This window comes from Saccoglossus kowalevskii, chromosome 7 (genome assembly GCF_978046115.1).
Source record: "Saccoglossus kowalevskii chromosome 7, keSacKowa6.1, whole genome shotgun sequence".
Taxonomy (NCBI): Eukaryota; Metazoa; Hemichordata; class Enteropneusta; family Harrimaniidae; genus Saccoglossus; species Saccoglossus kowalevskii.
In genome coordinates this window covers 16,628,150-16,645,488 of record NC_140647.1, presented here as the reverse complement: position 1 = coordinate 16,645,488, position 17,339 = coordinate 16,628,150, and the positions used below count along the sequence as shown (strand labels likewise).

The 17,339-nt window shown below is 34.0% G+C and overlaps 3 protein-coding genes across 3 annotated transcripts; all 3 read left to right on the top strand.

The window, feature by feature from the left end:
• Position 1: 1 nt before the first annotated feature.
• On the top strand, positions 2-1,494 carry LOC100368118 (mitotic-spindle organizing protein 1-like). Its single transcript, XM_002733285.4, has 3 exons — positions 2-108; positions 788-933; positions 1,168-1,494. The coding sequence occupies exons 1-3, from the start codon at positions 54-56 to the stop codon at positions 1,192-1,194; spliced, it is 228 nt and encodes a 75-aa protein (XP_002733331.1). The 5' UTR covers positions 2-53; the 3' UTR covers positions 1,195-1,494.
• A 7,747-nt stretch (positions 1,495-9,241) lies between these two features.
• Positions 9,242-15,346, top strand: LOC146740551 (protein aurora borealis-like; the record flags this gene model as incomplete). The annotated part of the gene is made up of 10 exons (XM_085501822.1): positions 9,242-9,423; positions 10,010-10,183; positions 10,594-10,731; positions 11,612-11,709; positions 12,410-12,474; positions 13,039-13,095; positions 13,430-13,656; positions 13,918-14,080; positions 14,306-14,437; positions 14,745-15,346. Coding segments are annotated over exons 2-10 (1,635 nt in total), but the record flags the coding sequence as incomplete, so codon positions are not given.
• Positions 15,327-16,507, top strand: LOC102808336 (uncharacterized). The gene is made up of 2 exons (XM_085501674.1): positions 15,327-16,091; positions 16,331-16,507. Exons 1-2 carry the CDS (start codon positions 15,359-15,361, stop codon positions 16,411-16,413), a joined length of 816 nt encoding a protein of 271 aa, XP_085357800.1. The 5' UTR covers positions 15,327-15,358; the 3' UTR covers positions 16,414-16,507.
• The last annotated feature ends 832 nt before the right edge of the window (positions 16,508-17,339 follow it).

The window sequence follows — 17,339 nt, the reverse complement described above, 5'->3', positions numbered from 1 at the left end:
CTTCCTCTCGGCGAGAACTATATGGAGGGCGCACCTTCAGGTGAACTTTGAAAATGGCGAATCGTGACAGTTCGTCGTCGACGACGGCCGCACGGGAAACCATGGACAGTAAGTAAACTAACCCAATATAATGTATATAACAAATACTTTATTATGAACTATATTACATACTGACTCTTGGATGCTGTTTACTGTTAAAAGACGCAACTCTACCTGGACTGGACCCGGGAGCTTGACTTGACATGCCTGGTTGACATGATTTGTTTATAGTCATACAGTCTTAACTTGTACAATGGCGGATAAAAAAAATCCTGTATCCGCCCAATGCTATAGCTTTGACACCCACGATTGTCCAACATCGGGTGGGCACATGTTAAAAGTTCATTAAGTCCCCCTAGCTCTAACTAAATAACAGTTGTTCTCAAGAGGGGCAAATGTTTCATGACTTCCCGGTAGTGTGTTTTCTATGAGTTGCACATCAACTAATACGGCCACCAAATTCGAAAATCTTTTCCATGGTAACATTAAGCAGCATATACAAACCAGAAATATTAAAAAAATATCAGACTTCTAGTATTCAACAGACAAAAGTCCCAAAGCAGGGTCACTGTTCATTATGCAGAACATCAGAATAATAATAATTTTTTGATGTAATATAATATATATTTTGTTTGTTGTTCTTTCAGGAATCATGTTTAAGATTGGCATGATCGTTGTGAACCTATTATTGTGAAATGATCTATTAGAAATGTTCTTCTGTACAATATCTCTCTATATTTGTTCACAGCACTACTGGAGATATCTCGATTGTTGAACACAGGTCTGGATTCAGAAACGTTGACTATTTGTGTACGCCTTGTGGAGCAAGGTGTAAACCCAGAAGCTTTGGCGTCTGTCATAAGAGAACTCAGAAGAGAAACTGCATCACTAAAAGTAAGCAATATTGTTTTTGTGTGAAGCATTTAAAATAAAATGCTGTAGTTTTGTTGAGGGTTGGAATACAAAAACCCAAAATGTCCTAACATATGGGCAATTGAATTCTGGCTCTCTGGAATCTGGTGCTGTGATCATTTGTTGTTGACGTCTTAATTAATAACAACCACTGTATAGCCACTGTGTGCTATGTTGGATTGCACATGTCACTTGTGTAACATACGTTTCTTTCAGGCAAAAGAAGACACAGTAGAACAGTGAACATGACATTTACATGAATACTTTGGTGAATTTGAAGATAATTATTATGTTGACATACTGTATTCTACATCAGGACTTGAAACAAAGCTTGCTATGATGTCTGACTATCACGTGAAGTCTTCACCTTATCAGTTTTTAATCTTGACTTGACATTATAACAGCTGTGGTGATTTGGACTTGTCACCTTAAACCTATGATGGCACATGTCAACCAATCGTACCGAAAAAACTATGAATTGAAAATTACCTTTATAAAAATGTAACATTTTATTTAATAAACCAGTTTTGTATGAATTTTTAATTGAAGTTCGTTTTTGAATGATCTTGTTCATGTGCTGGGAAGCTTGATGGATATTAGTGGACTTCACATTGGAGATTCACGTTTTTTGGCACATACACAAAAGTTTCTGAGTCTCAGCAAGTGCCAAAAAAAAACTTGATCGCTGCCTCGATAGATAATTTGGACCGAAACTTGGCTTTGCTGCCTGAACGTTCTACACAAACCACAATCACACTCTCTGTGGGAACATATACTGATTATAATAATAATAGTTTATTACGCAACTGTTATCTGCTTCATACCTAAAATGATTACCATGATGGCCCTTCCTTAGCAACTGATAATTTCTTAATTTTGCTGTATAATATACATGCAGTTCTGTTTTTTACTTACCTTTTTACCTTACCTCCTATTACTTTCAGCCAAAAATGAATTTGTAATTTCATTACGGTGTAATAAAACTGTATTATTATAGTAAGTTGTTTATTGGCCAATCTCATCTTGTGAATCCTCATAAACGACATAAAATTGAGCCTATAAACTTTGGGAATTTATTTCCTAGATGAATCAGTAAAAAGTATGTATTGATGTAAGTGAATGTTGCTTTCATGTGAATTAAAGCCCTGACAGTGATGGGCGTAATGGTGTAAAAAGTATTTGCCAGAGGAAATATGCAGATTTTTGAACAATCCATTTTTTCCAAATTCACACTGTACAAATTTCAGGTCATACTTTATGCCTGCAACGAATTACAATATTTACTTCACTTATGTCTAGAATATCTGTATTCTGTGACGAGAGAATTAGGGGAGCAATGTCTACAGATCTGGCGGGCCACATATTACAGCTGGTTGCGCATGTTTTGTATATGGGGGCCCACTTAAAAAAAATGAGAAACATACAAGTTGAAATTCAAAATCATAGAGTCCTGGTAATAAATGCTATTTCGAAGAAATACTGGCTGGAACAGGTCACCACAAATGTTTTCTATGCCCTTTGGGACAATCCCACCAAGACTTCCATTCTGGATTCAAATGGAATGGTGAAAACATCATTTTATATACATAAACAAATTTGAGCACTTTTAAAACACTAAATCATTACTTTGATACTTTGAATGAAATATGTTTTATTTTATTTATGTTGATGAATCTGTTGGATAATGTTTTATGGTGTATGGTGAATCTGTTTTTGTAGCACACAACTACAGTATTCATTTCAATGAAACAATAAAATTCTCTAATATGCATTGCATCATGGGATGTGTGTTTATGAATAACAACAGTTTGTTTGTTTGTTTTTTAATTGCACCACACAATTGTATTGGTGTTTTTCAGTTTAAATTGACAAAACACTATTGGTTTGAGCTCACAGTGTGCTGCAAAAAAACACAAGATTTATAGTTTATGATAAATTATAATTACCATTTTGTAAAAACAAATATGTTTTATTTGTTCATGTTGTGTCTTTACTGTTTTATTAAAGCACAGTCCCTCTATCAGGACTGATAGAGGGACTGTGATTAAAGAAATGTTCCAGCAACGTTACTTCAGGCATGACTAATACATATGTTTAGCATGTTAGCAGGCAAACTCACAAACGGGGGCAAGCTAAATTCGAAATGAAATCACTGGTGAATGTATATCTTCTTTCCACTTGTTTGGAGACAGCGCTTGTGGAATGTTCACCTTCATTTTGGGTGAGAGTGCTCCGCAGCCAGTTGAAAAATGGTCCCAAAAAAATCAACGTTAAGGGCGCTTTTTGGCCCTCCCATAAGAAATCACTTCGAGTGCCAACGAACCTTAAGAAATGTGTTATTTGTGTTCGTTATGCGATTGTAATATTTGAGTATTTTTCTTTTGAAGAAAATGTTTATTTACCATGTTCTCGTAAATGCTCATTTTGGGAGTAATGTTTGAGATGCCAAATATAAGCCGGCAGATTTGTAATTACTTTCATCTCCCCAGATATCGCTCCACTAAACTAATATTGGCCGAATTTTTTAAGGAAAATAATTATCTACCATGTTCTCGTAAATGCCCATTTTGGGAGTAATGTTTGAGACCCCAAATATAAGCCGGCAGATTTGTAATTACTTTCATCTCCCCAGATATCGCTCCACTAAACTAATATTGGCCAAATCAGCTAATCAAATGGTAATAAAAAGTAGCTATTTTTACATTTTGCTTATATGTTATAGCATGGACGTACTAGTACGTCCATGGTTATAGCAAGGACAATAGAGAAGAGAGACATGCAACTGCGGCAAACATGAAAGGAAAGTAACGAAAGAAAGTTACGTGCAACATCTCTTGGGGGACAGCACCGCTATGCAAACAGATATTCGGTATCCCGCGTCTTCTCTAGTGTCTTTGGTTATAGTATACTGTCCTTATTTGAGAATATGGCCTTTTGGTCTCCTTCGATACCTTCCAATAACCAGAAAAAAATTCTAGTTAAAGCCTGGTATCCTCTCTGTTTGTACTCGTTGGTCTGCGTACAGTATCTCCACACCAGGGACTGTGGTCTGCACAACAGTCGTCATCTTTGTTTATATGAGACCTATATCCCGGGCATGCGTGACGCGACGTCTACCGCCCTTTAATCAGCATTTCTTTTCACTTTCCATTGAAGCTCAGTACAACTCAGAGTTAGTTTCCTTGTATCTGTGTGTACAGTCAATTTCCAGTTATTAGTGTACTCGAAAGGTTTATTGAGTCTGCAAGCCTTCATTGTGATCGTCTGCATCACGGCTAAGTAGTAATCGTGTCTGCTTAGAGAAATATAGAAGTAAGCCCATTGACAAAAAGAATACCTGGAAGATCATTTGTAAAATCTATTATAGTGCTGGACTTTCTTCACCCGAGTATGATAATAAGAAACATTGGGTTTCACTTGTTATGAGACTTCTCCATTAATATTTTAATGATTTTGTACATGTTACTATTCATACTAAATTTCAGTACAGACACTGTCAAACGCCTTTCTCAAATTAACAAAGCTTGATATACTAGTAGTTTGTTTGCCTTATTTTGTTTTGGTTGATAGTGCTTTAGTGATATGATGTAAATATTTATTGATAATTGATTGACTTTACAATAAAACGATTGTCAGTAGTTCGAAGAGTTCAGTCAGTCAGTAGTCAGTCAGTCAGACAGTAGTTTAAAATCCAAATAAATGTTTACATGTATCCAGGTACTTTATAATTCATCAGTCTTGTATAATGGCCGAGTTTATTCAGTCACGTGTAGAGACCGTGAAACCCGTCCACGCCAATCCACATCATACAGCGTGGCTAGATATTATGTTAACAGAAACGACAATGTAAATGGTACTGGCTTAACAGTATTGAATTATTGATATATTCTGATGAATGCTTTTTATTTTTTGTGAATTAATGCTTTTAATTGTTCCAAACGCCAATTTTAAATTTCTTCTGACAGTTCAACTCTAAAATTAAACGTGTTTCCTAATGAATAATTATATCATTACATCATTAGATAAGGACACAAACAAAGAACAATTATACTGTCTACCCAAAACATGGAAATGGAATCTATTGTACACCTTCACATATCAAGATACATTGGCCTCAGACAGGGTACAACAAAAAATTAATTTATTTCTAGAGAGAAAATATGAAAAAAATAATGATGGGGTTAATGAAGCAGTTAAAGCATTTAACTCTATAATAGATACTTCAGCAACACCAATATTAAACAAATGTGTAAACCACAGTCAAAGAAAAGAAAGAAAAAGTGGTTGGATAAAGAATGTCAAACAATAAAAAATGATCTCATAAAAACAGCTAAGTTGCTGAGCAAGTTTCCATATGATAACAACCTTCGTGAGACATATTACAGTAAAAAGAAAAAATTCAAACGATTTATTAAAAAGAAAAAAAGAGAGGAACAAAATTTGTTACTAAACAAACTATCAAATCTCAAAAAAAAAAACCCAAAAGAATTTTGGAAAATTATAAATGCTATGAAAGATTCAAAGAAAGACAGCAACAACCCAATATCACCTGAGAAATGGTTACAATACTACAAAATTTTAAATGAAAATACCACTCAGAATAGTGACAACAACATACATACTAAAATAACAAATCTAGAAAAAAATATCTCACATGACCTCAATATAAATAAAAACATAACAGAAAAAGAAACTAAACTATCAATAAACTGTCTTGAATCTAAAAAATCTGCTGGTTATGATGGTATATGTTCTGAATTATTGAAACATGGCTCAAAATTATTCAATTTAATACTAGATGCAGGTATATTTCCAGACATGTGGAATACCAGCATCATAACACACCTATATAAGAGAGGGGACAGTCATGATCCAAATAATTACAGAGGAATTTCTGTCTCCAGCAGTATCGGCAAAGCGTTCTGCTCTATCATAAACCTAAGACTTACACATTATTTAGAGGACAACAAAATTATCAGCAATAAATCAAGCAGGATTCAGAAGAAATCATCGCACAACAGATCAAATATTTGTACTTAAAACAATAATTGAAAAATATCTTAAAAAGAATAAAAAATTCTATTGTTGCTTTGTAGATTTTCAAAAAGCTTTTGATAATGTATGGAGAAATGGGCTATTTTATAAACTTTTAAAGGCTTGTATTAATGGTAAACTATATTTAGTTATAAAAAACATGTATCTCCAGACATACGCAACCATAAAATCAGGGCACAAAATCACCTGTATGTTCGAAATTAAAAAAGGAGTAAAACAGGGCTGTGTGATGAGTCCAACGCTTTTCAATCTTTTCATAAATGATTTAAGTACATCATTCAATTCCAGTCATGAACAACTCAATCCAGCCATACTGAATGATAAAACTGTATCATCATTATTTAATGCAGATGATTTAGTTCTTATGTCTCAAACAGCACCCGGTTTGCAAAATTTAATAAATATTTTGGAGACATATTGTTCTGAATGGAACCTAGAAATAAATTTATCAAAAACAAAAATCTTAATTTTTAGGAATAAATCATTAAAAACATCTGAATACTTCTATTACAAAAATACAATTATTTGCTGTGTGACAAGTTATACTTATCTTGGGATAATAATCTCATCATCTGGAAATTTTATAGAAGCAAAGAAAACATTAGCAGAGAAAGCATGCAAAGCTATGTTTATACTGAAAAAAACATTGGAAGGGAACACTGACATCAAACTTTTTCTGAAATTATTTCATTCAAACATTAAACCCATTTTACTCTATAGCGCAGATGTCTGGGGATAAGACATTTTGGATTTTGGAAAATGGGAGAAATGTCCAATTGAGAAAACTCACTTAAAATTTTGTAAGAGAACACTTTGTTTAAACAGATATACAAGCAACGCAGCATGTAGGAGCGAAATGGGCGAACTACCACTATTAATAGAAATTTAAAAAATGCTAATAAAATACTGGTTAAGACTAAAAGATATGCCAGAGGATAACCTTGCAAAACAAGCATACTATGAACAACGAAAATCACAGCAACATACATGGTTATCATCAGTAAATAAAATATTAAAAGATAATTATTACACATCATTAATAAATTTTACAACAGGTATTCCAAAAAGAAACATTCATAAGATTATAAATAACATTGAAGCAAATATAAAACAAAAATATGTAAACCAGTGGAAGTCACAAATCTCAAATGATAATAGTAAACTTAGAACATTTGCAAAAATCAAATTTAAATACTCTTTTGAGCCGTATTTGACACTACAAAACATTAACCATAGAAATGCATTACTAAAATTGAGGACAAGCACACACAAACTTGAAATTGAAAAGGGCAGGTACACACACCCTAAAACACCAGTAAATGAAAGAAAATGCAAACAGTGCAACATGAATGTGATTGAGGATGAATTTCACTTTCTCATGATCTGTCCAAAATATGGAAACTTGCGCCAACAACTTATGTCTGAATTTAATTTTCTATCACATGATGCACACAATACATTCATTCGATTGCTCAGTGCAGATGATTGTGAAATTATAAAAAAGGTTTCACAGTTTATTTACAAAGCCTTTCAAGAAAGAATAGATAGTTGATAGCTTTGAATTTTATTATTATTATTCTTAGTTTTATTATTATTAAACTTATTAGTATTAGTAAAAAATTTAACACATTACATTTTTACTTTTATACTTAACATTATAATATTTTCTCTTTCTTTATTATTTCATTATTATTATACTTTTATTGCTACTGTACTGATAGAAATACTGTATTTCTAAAGATGCAATAATAATTATTATTATTATTATTATTATTATTATTATTATAATTTTGAAATAAAAAAACATGTTCATTAGGTTAACTGCACGTGAGGAGTACTTCAATAGAGGTCTGACTGACGCCGGATCGATGTAACACTTCATTTTTTTCACAGAATATTCTCAATTTAGAATACCAATAACTGTATGTATCGCATTGTTCGATGAACTTATTAAAACGAAAAGAAATTTTGAGTAGAATAAATACAAACTGTAATTTCTTCATAAATTGAGAAGTTTTCCATCAGGGCCCTAGGTAGTCTCTCTGGCCCCATACGACAATGAATATATGAATATAAGCGCTCACGAACCTGAGTCTCGTCTTTAAAGTGGCATTCCCAAAGCAAATATGTAAAAAAAAAACTCCTAAATGATGTTGTTTTAGCTCGAAAAAATATGACATAATAGAGTAAATATTCTTCCCTCACTTATCTGCTCATTTCATTTTCGTATTGGGAGGTCTCTTATCCCTCAGAAAAACATATTATGTAACTGAAAACCACCTCCTCCTCCAATCCGGGCCTAACAGTTGCGAAAACAAAACTTAATAAAACCTCATATAGCAATTGCTTTACCTGGTTTAAAATCGACGACAAGGTTCAATGATACTTTCATTTACAAAAACAATAACAAGTGTGAATCAAAAGTGCACGTATGAACGCCGATCATATGTGGGTTCCTGTTTATTTTTGAATGTGATTCCCCCGGGTGATTTCAAAACATTGATTATCACACCCCCGCCCCCATGCCGCGTGATTACAAAGGGACTGTCAGGGAAGGAACACCCAAAGCACAATCGTTAAACTAGCAACTTTTGTGAGTCAGCAGGGGCGTTTAAAATCTGTGATATGTGAAAAACCCATAAGTGGTCTAGCAATTTTGAAAACCTGATATTATAAAAATTAAATTCAGGATACAAAGAATGAGATAATAATAGCATGGCGTCATCTTTCTGTAATACTATATATAACATATCTTATTGCTTGTATCATGGATGTACATCCATGCTTGTATATTTATCTTTCAATTTACGTTTGTCTGTTTTTTGTAAGTAGCTGATTTAGCAACTATAAGAATATTATTGTGTTGCGCATTTTGGAAAGCAAAAACAAAACAAAATTGCACGAATGAAAAACACTAATATGCGTTGGTGTATTTCAATGGAATGCCAGTGGACTGATTATCACACCTCTGCATATATTCTTTCAGATTACAAAGGAACTGACAGAACTGCCAATTGCTGCAAAAGTACGTTATAATCGTTAGGGGAGTAACTTGGGATTATCAACAGGGCATTTAACAATAGGTCAAAGGTCACACCCTCTAACTGAGTAGATATTAGTATTAAATTATTCCACTTATTTGTGATGATCTTGGCTTTCTTCATTTATTTAAAAAAAACAATATTGTATAGTGTGTAATTTAATGTTTTTTATTCTCAAATGTACACAGTGAGTAGCTGAAATGTTCTTGCTGACGAGTTATATGACATGATTCTTGATTGACTTAGGAGGTCTCCCAGAAACCTCTACGCGCAACGAAAGAATTTCATTGGATGGCATTGTTCCAGAAGCGGAAGGCGCAGTATTTGATTCGATGTGTACATTCCGATATTCTATTGTAAACATTGCTGAGTTGAGGTAAGATATTGAGTTTTGCGTTCCCCGATTTAAACCATTGTGATTGATTATTAAGTGTTTTACTCTGTCTGGAATGTTTTGGCCATTGATGTTCTGACAGAGAACGCATTTTACAATATCAACCACTTAGTGGTTACATGTGTACCAGTGCGTCGTTGTGGAAAGTACAAAAAGTCTGTCATTCGATCTCCGCGTTCTGTGATTCTAAATTCACGTTCCATGTTCTATCGAACTTGTACCCCTTCCATCTTCTCGACGCTACTGGTACATGAACCTCATGTTCCCGTCACGACTAGATACACATGAACTTGAATACTTGTTCAATGAATGCAAATCTCGGGATTCAGAAGCGGTTATTTTTCAATTTAAAGTTCGATACATATGGTAAGTACATTCGTTCGTATTCGGAGTAATCTAACGATTTTCGAGTATTTTCACTATTTGACCTTTTTGTAAATGCTAGAATGCAACTAAAAAACGTTGATACTGATTGTTGATATGCAAGTGTTTCACCGTCTTTTTTAACGGTTAAGTCTAGTACAAAAATGTAACAATTGATCTAGTTTTAATGCTCATTGTTTTGTAGTTAAGTGGTTCCGATGATTAGATGGTAGGTAGAATGGACGAAGTTGATGGTGTTTTACCTGGTGAGAATGGTTTAATTGTGAACCCGTTTGACGCCGATACCACGGACACTCTTCATCTACCTCATTTCAGCCCTTCTGTGTTTGCCAGGACTGTCACGCCGTCCAAGGAAATTGTGAGTTAAATACTTGTCCTCGCAATTTTGCATGTCCATGTTTGCATGATTAAATAATTTTTGATATTTATAGTATCGTCACGATGCAGGCAGAAATAATAAAATTAAGTCTAATATTTATTAATCAGTCATTACTATATATTTATAAACATGCAATTATTTTGCTACTCAGTAAGTGCCCTATCCAATGACTGGCAGTTTGCCAGGTTAAAATCAATAAAAATCATTAAAATGGTAAATGCGATATTAAACAATGAATGGGTGTGACAGTTATAACTGCCATTATTCATTGTCTGATATGAGAATTACCAGTAACTGACATCTTTACTTAATGATATATATGTAAATACCAATATGATACTGATTGACATGTACAATATATCATACGTTTTGTTTTTTTTAATGTGCAGAGCTCACCGAGTGAATTTACTTGGTCAATTGATAATTTAGCAATATTGCACCCGGTTGATATTGATGAGACTGTACATCAAGACAGTGGCGACCTTGATGTAGATGTTGAAGAAAAAGCACAAAAAGCAATAGATAAGGTAATAAATTGTTTTTTGTTGTAAACATATTGTTCGCTGAAAGTCTTCACAGATAGCCAAATGAATGAAAAAGCAGGCGATGTGTTAAGCTAAAAAGTGTCTTAATGTCAATACTGAAATGCTGATTTTGTTACTAGTCCTGGAGATTTGCCAACATTTTGAAGTGTCTACTGGTGTATGACTGGTATATGGTTCTGGCTGTATCAGTGTACAACTACACGTTGTAGTGAATCCTATTTGTACCCTATCCTTGATATGGGGCAACTTAGAAAGAACTTGTTAGTCATAGCCCTGTAGTAATCCTATTAATTTTGGATGGACAAAATGAATGAAAAACAAAAATGTGTCAGCAGATGATGTATTTAAATACTGTAGAATACTTTATTTTCGCTTTGAATTAATTTTTGCTGAAGGAATAATTCAGTGAAAATAAAATCCAGCGAATATGCCTTTTTTCCTATATTTTACATTCAACTTGTCAAAAATAAATTCCATGCAAATCACAAAAAAAGTCTATACAGCGAAAATTATATCCAGCTAAAATAAAGTATTTTACAGTAGTCATTGGTTCTGGCACAGTTCCAGTATATTATCAATCAAAACTCCAGGTACAAAAGCAGAGAATAAAGTTTTTGTTATACTTTTTTTTAGCGAGCATGCTATTTTTTTTCTCATTTTTGCTCATTCAGTAATTCAAACAACAATTGTTGGCATTTGGCTGAATTTATATTCTGCAATTTCTTGTATTGAACCAAATTCTCTAAAAAAGCATATAATTGTTCATATAATATCAGTCTAGTGTATGTGTTTTGGGAATCTCTCTATTTTATTGTTGAACACTTCCTCACTTTTTGTTTTATCTTGTATTTCCATTCTACAGTTTTTCTCTCAGAAGGAGCTAGTTCCATCACCATGGACAGAAAGCAGACAAATCAAACATGTCAAGTTTTCACCTAATCCTCCTTCCACAGACGGTAAGTACATTGTATAGTTTAAAAAAAATCAAGTGAACTGGTTAATACTAATACCAGTATATTTTAAGTTCTATGGGCAGAATTAAAACGTGTGACTATTCAGGGTGTTAACTGGCTGGCTGTTAAAGTGTTAGGACAGGAAGCCTGCTTAAAAACAGATTACATAACAATGATTGACAAAAGTTTATTCACTAGATATTTCTCTTCTCTGCCCTCAAATCTAACTAGGTTTACAAGGAAATTTCCACCAGTGCTCAAGTTATTATAAATTTGACTTGCTATAATATTCATAGTTGTACATTTCTAAAAAATAAACGGGTGTTCGGTGAAACAAAGAAATATGCTGATTAGAACAATTAAAATTAAAAAAAATTGTTAATTGTTAAATCCTCATTTTGACTACTGTAAAGGGGTTAATTATTCACTGGGTTTTAATTTGGCTTTTTTCGCTGACTGGAAAATGCTCTAAATTAAAACCCAGTGAATATGTAAAATTGAGCATGGAACACATTATCCAAATGATAAAACCGTGAATTTTAAACCCACTAAATATGCCTGAAACACTAAATCAGTGAAATTTAAACCCAGTGAAAATTAGTCATTTTACAGTATATAATAAACTCAGAATATTATATAGTCAAAATGAGGATTTAACAATTTTTTTTAATTTTTTTTTTCTTACCAGACATTACTGAACACTGTAGTGATACCTCCATGCAATCTCCTAAAGGTGCAAATATTAACAAAAATAACATCAAAGGTGTTGATGGTAAGTACGGTGTATTGTTTGTTTTGTGCATGTGTTGTGGACAAAAAATGACCACGCCCATTTAGTGATTGCAATATGTACGTAATAGAAACCGCACCCCGAACTTGAGCTTTTGATCCCAATTTTTAAATTGATACATTGTAATATAAACCGCGGTTTATAATAGGACTTTAACGGTACTGTTACCACTGTGCTTCAGTCAAATGTTTCTGTCTGTGTGTGTTTTGATACTGTATATTAGTAATCACAGCAATAAATGCACTATGTTGTTTTCAATATCGATCCAATAAAACAGATTTGCATGAGAAATCCATTTTTTTACGTGCGTGGCGGTGGTTACACATTAGCACATTTACCGCTCCTCAGATAGCCGAAATAAATAGAAAAAAAAACCTCAGCAGGTAATATGGTAAAATCGATATTAGCAGTAAAATTCCTTTTATTTTGTTATATGAAAATTTTTCTTGTCAAGCGTTTCACTGTAAACAAAAACTAATTTACCATAAACCCTATGTTTTTTGAGATCAAATACACACTCTTATATGTTTCTCTGTTTCCTTTCAGCATGCTGTCAAACAACATTGACAATCCCATCAGATTTGGATCTCCAAGCTGTTCTGGGTAAGTGAAATCAAATAGAGTAAATGAAAACTACAGCGACAATGACAGGAAAAAAAAAAGATGTATAAAACAAAAAAATTACAACAACATCAAAAATAAGTACAATAATTTGCACAATCTTTATTTCGCATCGTTTCTAAGTGTCCACCCCTTACTATTTACTGAAGAAAAAAAGAAATTGATAGAATCTGAACACAGATCTACAGAGCTAATTTCCATGGTAGCTTAAATTATTAGCATTACCATGGTAATATGTTGAAAGATCTATGCACAGAAATGTAATCCAAGTTTCAACAAATACCACCAACACCTATAACAATCTTTTTTTATGCAGGTCACTTATACTCGTACAATGAGGATGGAGATTATGACGATGAAGTCAGCCTGTCGTCGCTGCGACGGAAGTTATTTTTCCAGGGCAAAAACTCTTCTCTTCTGAGTCCAGTGAAGAATGTTGGCAGCTCACAGCAGTCTACGCGGTGTGGTGAAAACTCGCCCTCTATATCACCAGTCAGTAGCTCGTATTCCTCACATGATACGCCAGTGAAAACATCTCCATTGGTACGTCCAATCAAAATCACTCATGCCAACTGGCGTTCGAGTTGATAACAAACATGTACACGTTTTCAAATCTATATTTTTACTTCTCCATCTTAATTGACAGACAGGATTGATCAAGTTTCTTTGTAAATTTTTTAAAAATTTTAGGAAGAATTATCGCTTTAATTTCATGACACACAAATTATAAATTGAAAAAAATTGTTTAGAACAGCATATCTTTTTTCACAGCTTTATTCATTTAAAAAATCTTTCTTTTTACAGAATCAGTTCTCGTCTAGTCCAATCCAACGTAATTTATCATCTTGTCTGAGAACGCCACATGTTCTGACTAGGGCATCGTCTTCGTGCTCTGTTGCTATGGATACGCCATCACTGTCGCCAGTCATCAAGTCTATTTTGAAAACTCCAGGTACATGTAACTCAGGTGGGTGATTCTCACAAGTGAACTGCTCAAACCAGCAAGCTTTGTAGATTGTAATAACATTAAGGATATTAACACTTAGTTCACTCAAACTGATTGACAGTTTTTTTTGTGAATTAACTAAGTATCTTCCATCTTGTCTCGTTTAATAATATCCCTTTCGTGTAATCAATGGTCACTCGTTTCAAGTTTAATCCCTAATTTGCTATGTAATCTGTTTTGCTGCAGGTACTGGTTGTAGTTTTATTTCCCTACCTGAAGTATCTCCCATCACATCAGGAAAACATGTCGCTCGGATCCACCAATCAGAATCCAGGATAAATGTGGACACTCCAGTAAAGTCGTTATCATTCATGCTAGGTATGGTGAACTTTTTTGCACACGTTCCTATGGTGAAATTAATCTGGGAATTTTGTTCTGTGACATGGGATGTAAAAGTTGTATATTATTATTGATACATTTTTTGTATGAATCCTAATATTGGTAAATCATTTTAAAAATTGTCATAATATATAATAGTTTTCTAATACAGTATATACAGGAAGTTCTCTTCCAAAATGAGCAGTAACATGCACAGTAAAGTTAAATTTGAATTTTACACAAGTAAATTTAACAAAGTCTTGTTGCCCTACACTTGTGTGCTTACCAATATGTTTTCATCTTGTAGAGAGAACTCTTGACAACTCCAGTTGTGATGCTCCATGCCATGAAAACACAAGATCTGAGTCACATGACAGAGGTAGCCCTTACTTGATTGGTTCTGAATGCATGACATCATCATTAGTTAATAGTCATTCACCCCAACTTATTGGAGAGGATTCACACAACCATGACAGTGGCAAAACAATCTCGTTGCCCACCATGACAACACCAAGTGTAATATGCGACTCTGAGGACGTTAATCATGCGGAGTGTTTGGAGCATGTCATTGATTTGAACCCTCTGATAAACAGTACTGCGCTGCAGGATACGTTTGGCAGCGAGGTATCCACGCACCATGAAGTCACGTTTCAAGTAGATAGCGGGTTCACCACACAGAGTATGGACATTGAAATAACCAACAGTGAAAGCCATGATTATTTTTCTGTAAGCTGCGACAAAGCTTTAAACAACTCCCAGGCAAGGATTATTAACGGTTCATCTGATAGTGACTTCAGCACAGACTGCAGCAGTGATTTTGATATGTCCGTTGTGCAGACAGACTTGCAGAATGAAAAAAAACGAATATCACTCATGGATAAATCCAGACAGAGAATACAGAGTGCAGCGACTCAGGACGGGATGGACTTAAACTGTTCTAATGAACCAGAGAGCAATGTGATGACAAAGCATGATGTGCCAAAACAGGCAACTTGTCGGGAAACTGATCACCTCATAAAACCAAAAGTAAAACTGCAGAGAATGGTGTTTCAGGAGTATATGGATATGAATAATACTAGCTTGCTTGATTTAGATACGCCATGTTTCGTAACAGATAAAGGAACACAGAAAAATAACTCGGCAAAACTTAGTGCCGAAGAAAGTGGTTGTAAAGTGAGGTCGCTGGCTCAAAGACTTGTCTCTCAAGACATCATGGACTGCAATTATAATTCAGCTGGATTTGTTAAGAATACAAAAAGTGTGGAAAGTAACAACTCTCTCAACAGTGTTCAAAATGTTACAGAAAACTGTCAAAATGTCACACCCTCACATTATAAGAATGAACTGCAAAACGAAAAGTTGTATCAAAAGACTGCTCAAATTCTCAGGAAACCTGTCGTGCTGGCTGACAAATCAAACACTTGCGAGAATGCTAGAACTAATATATTTCAATACAGCTATAGGTTTTCCCCGTGTTCTACCAAGTATCGCCCTTTTTATAAAAGATCAAGGACAAAAATCTTATCAAGTCCTAGAATTATTAACCAGAACAAGTTGGGAGCACCATTCTTTCCATGGAAACCACGGATGTCAACATCTTCAAACATGGCAGTCGGTGTCGGCCATATTGGGACTTTGTCTACACGGATAACTGGTGAGTTGGTGAAAACTTGCATGCAATATAGTTTGTAGATGTTATTTCTAAAGTATAGACAAACTATTTAATAATTAACGAGTAATGTTTTTAAAATTTAAATTTAAAATGTAGTAATTTATTTGATTTTCCTTTTGCAATAACAGAAGTGAAAATTTATATCATTGTTGATTTTTTTTGCAAATTACATGTGCACTTCCATTTTGCTTTTTACTAAATACTGTGTTCTTTATTCACAGATGACATAGTCGGTGAGCTGACGCATAGATCCGCCGTTCAATTCAGTGCATCATATCAAACTCAAAACAAAATGGATGAGTGAATCATCGAACCACCGTCAGTAATGACTGTTATGGCCGAACACACCATAAAGACATGTATACTGATTATCTTTGCAATATCTAAAATCATTCTAATTTCATGAAAGAAAAAATTGTCGGGCATTAAGAAATACTGCAGAATTTTGTAAACATGCAAGTTTGAGAAAAATCACGAAAAAATTTTTGTCTGCGGAAATCTAACAGTTCAATAGTCTAAATTGTAATGGTTGAAACCAACACAGTTGAGTTAATGTGTCATATTTGATAGTGGTCCCAGTGTGAATTGCATGACTGAAAGCGTGTCATCATATTCCTTAGGGGAACAGAACAATATGTACTTACATAAACTGTGTTTCATTTCATTAAAGTTGTGCTAATTATTGGTAAGATTTGGCAAAAGAAATTCACAAATACAGTCAAATGAGAAATGAAAAAAATGCTTATGAACGATTCCATGAAAATCGTAATAAGTTGAATGTTTACGACATTTATTTCCAGTGATTTGCGCTATCAATGGCACGTAATAATCCAAATAAACCAACATCACCATCTTTGTGTGAACCATTAAAGCGGAGGGGTTGTCACCTGCGTACACGTGGGGATTGAGTCCCAGGCGTAAATAACAACGCACTCTAAAAAGGCAAAGGCTCATTGGTAGACGTGTGTTTGTAAACAACAATACACTATGGCCATCTGCTGCATACGCAGGTGACAACACCCCCCCCCCCACCCCGCTTTAAGTATTGATATTGTATACTTGATCAGAGACTAGAGGTTTTTATTATGATTGAAATGGTTTTTTTTTAAACTTGGTATTTTCCAAATATTCTAAAATATATTTGCAGTGAAATATCTATCCCATAATCGCACGGAATGTCACATGTTCATTTCAAGTGTGTTACAGAAAAATAGGAAAGGGTCAGAGGAT

Excerpts from the sequence above, each read along its gene's own strand:
- LOC102808336 (XM_085501674.1), top strand. The coding sequence starts at position 15,359 with ATGGACTTAAACTGTTCTAATGAACCAGAGAGCAATGTGATGACAAAG. Across the intron at positions 16,092-16,330 it reads TTTGTCTACACGGATAACTG|ATGACATAGTCGGTGAGCTG; the intron begins GTGAGTTGGTGA and ends CTTTATTCACAG.
- LOC100368118 (XM_002733285.4), top strand. The coding sequence starts at position 54 with ATGGCGAATCGTGACAGTTCGTCGTCGACGACGGCCGCACGGGAAACC. Across the intron at positions 109-787 it reads CGCACGGGAAACCATGGACA|CACTACTGGAGATATCTCGA; the intron begins GTAAGTAAACTA and ends ATTTGTTCACAG. Across the intron at positions 934-1,167 it reads GAGAAACTGCATCACTAAAA|GCAAAAGAAGACACAGTAGA; the intron begins GTAAGCAATATT and ends CGTTTCTTTCAG.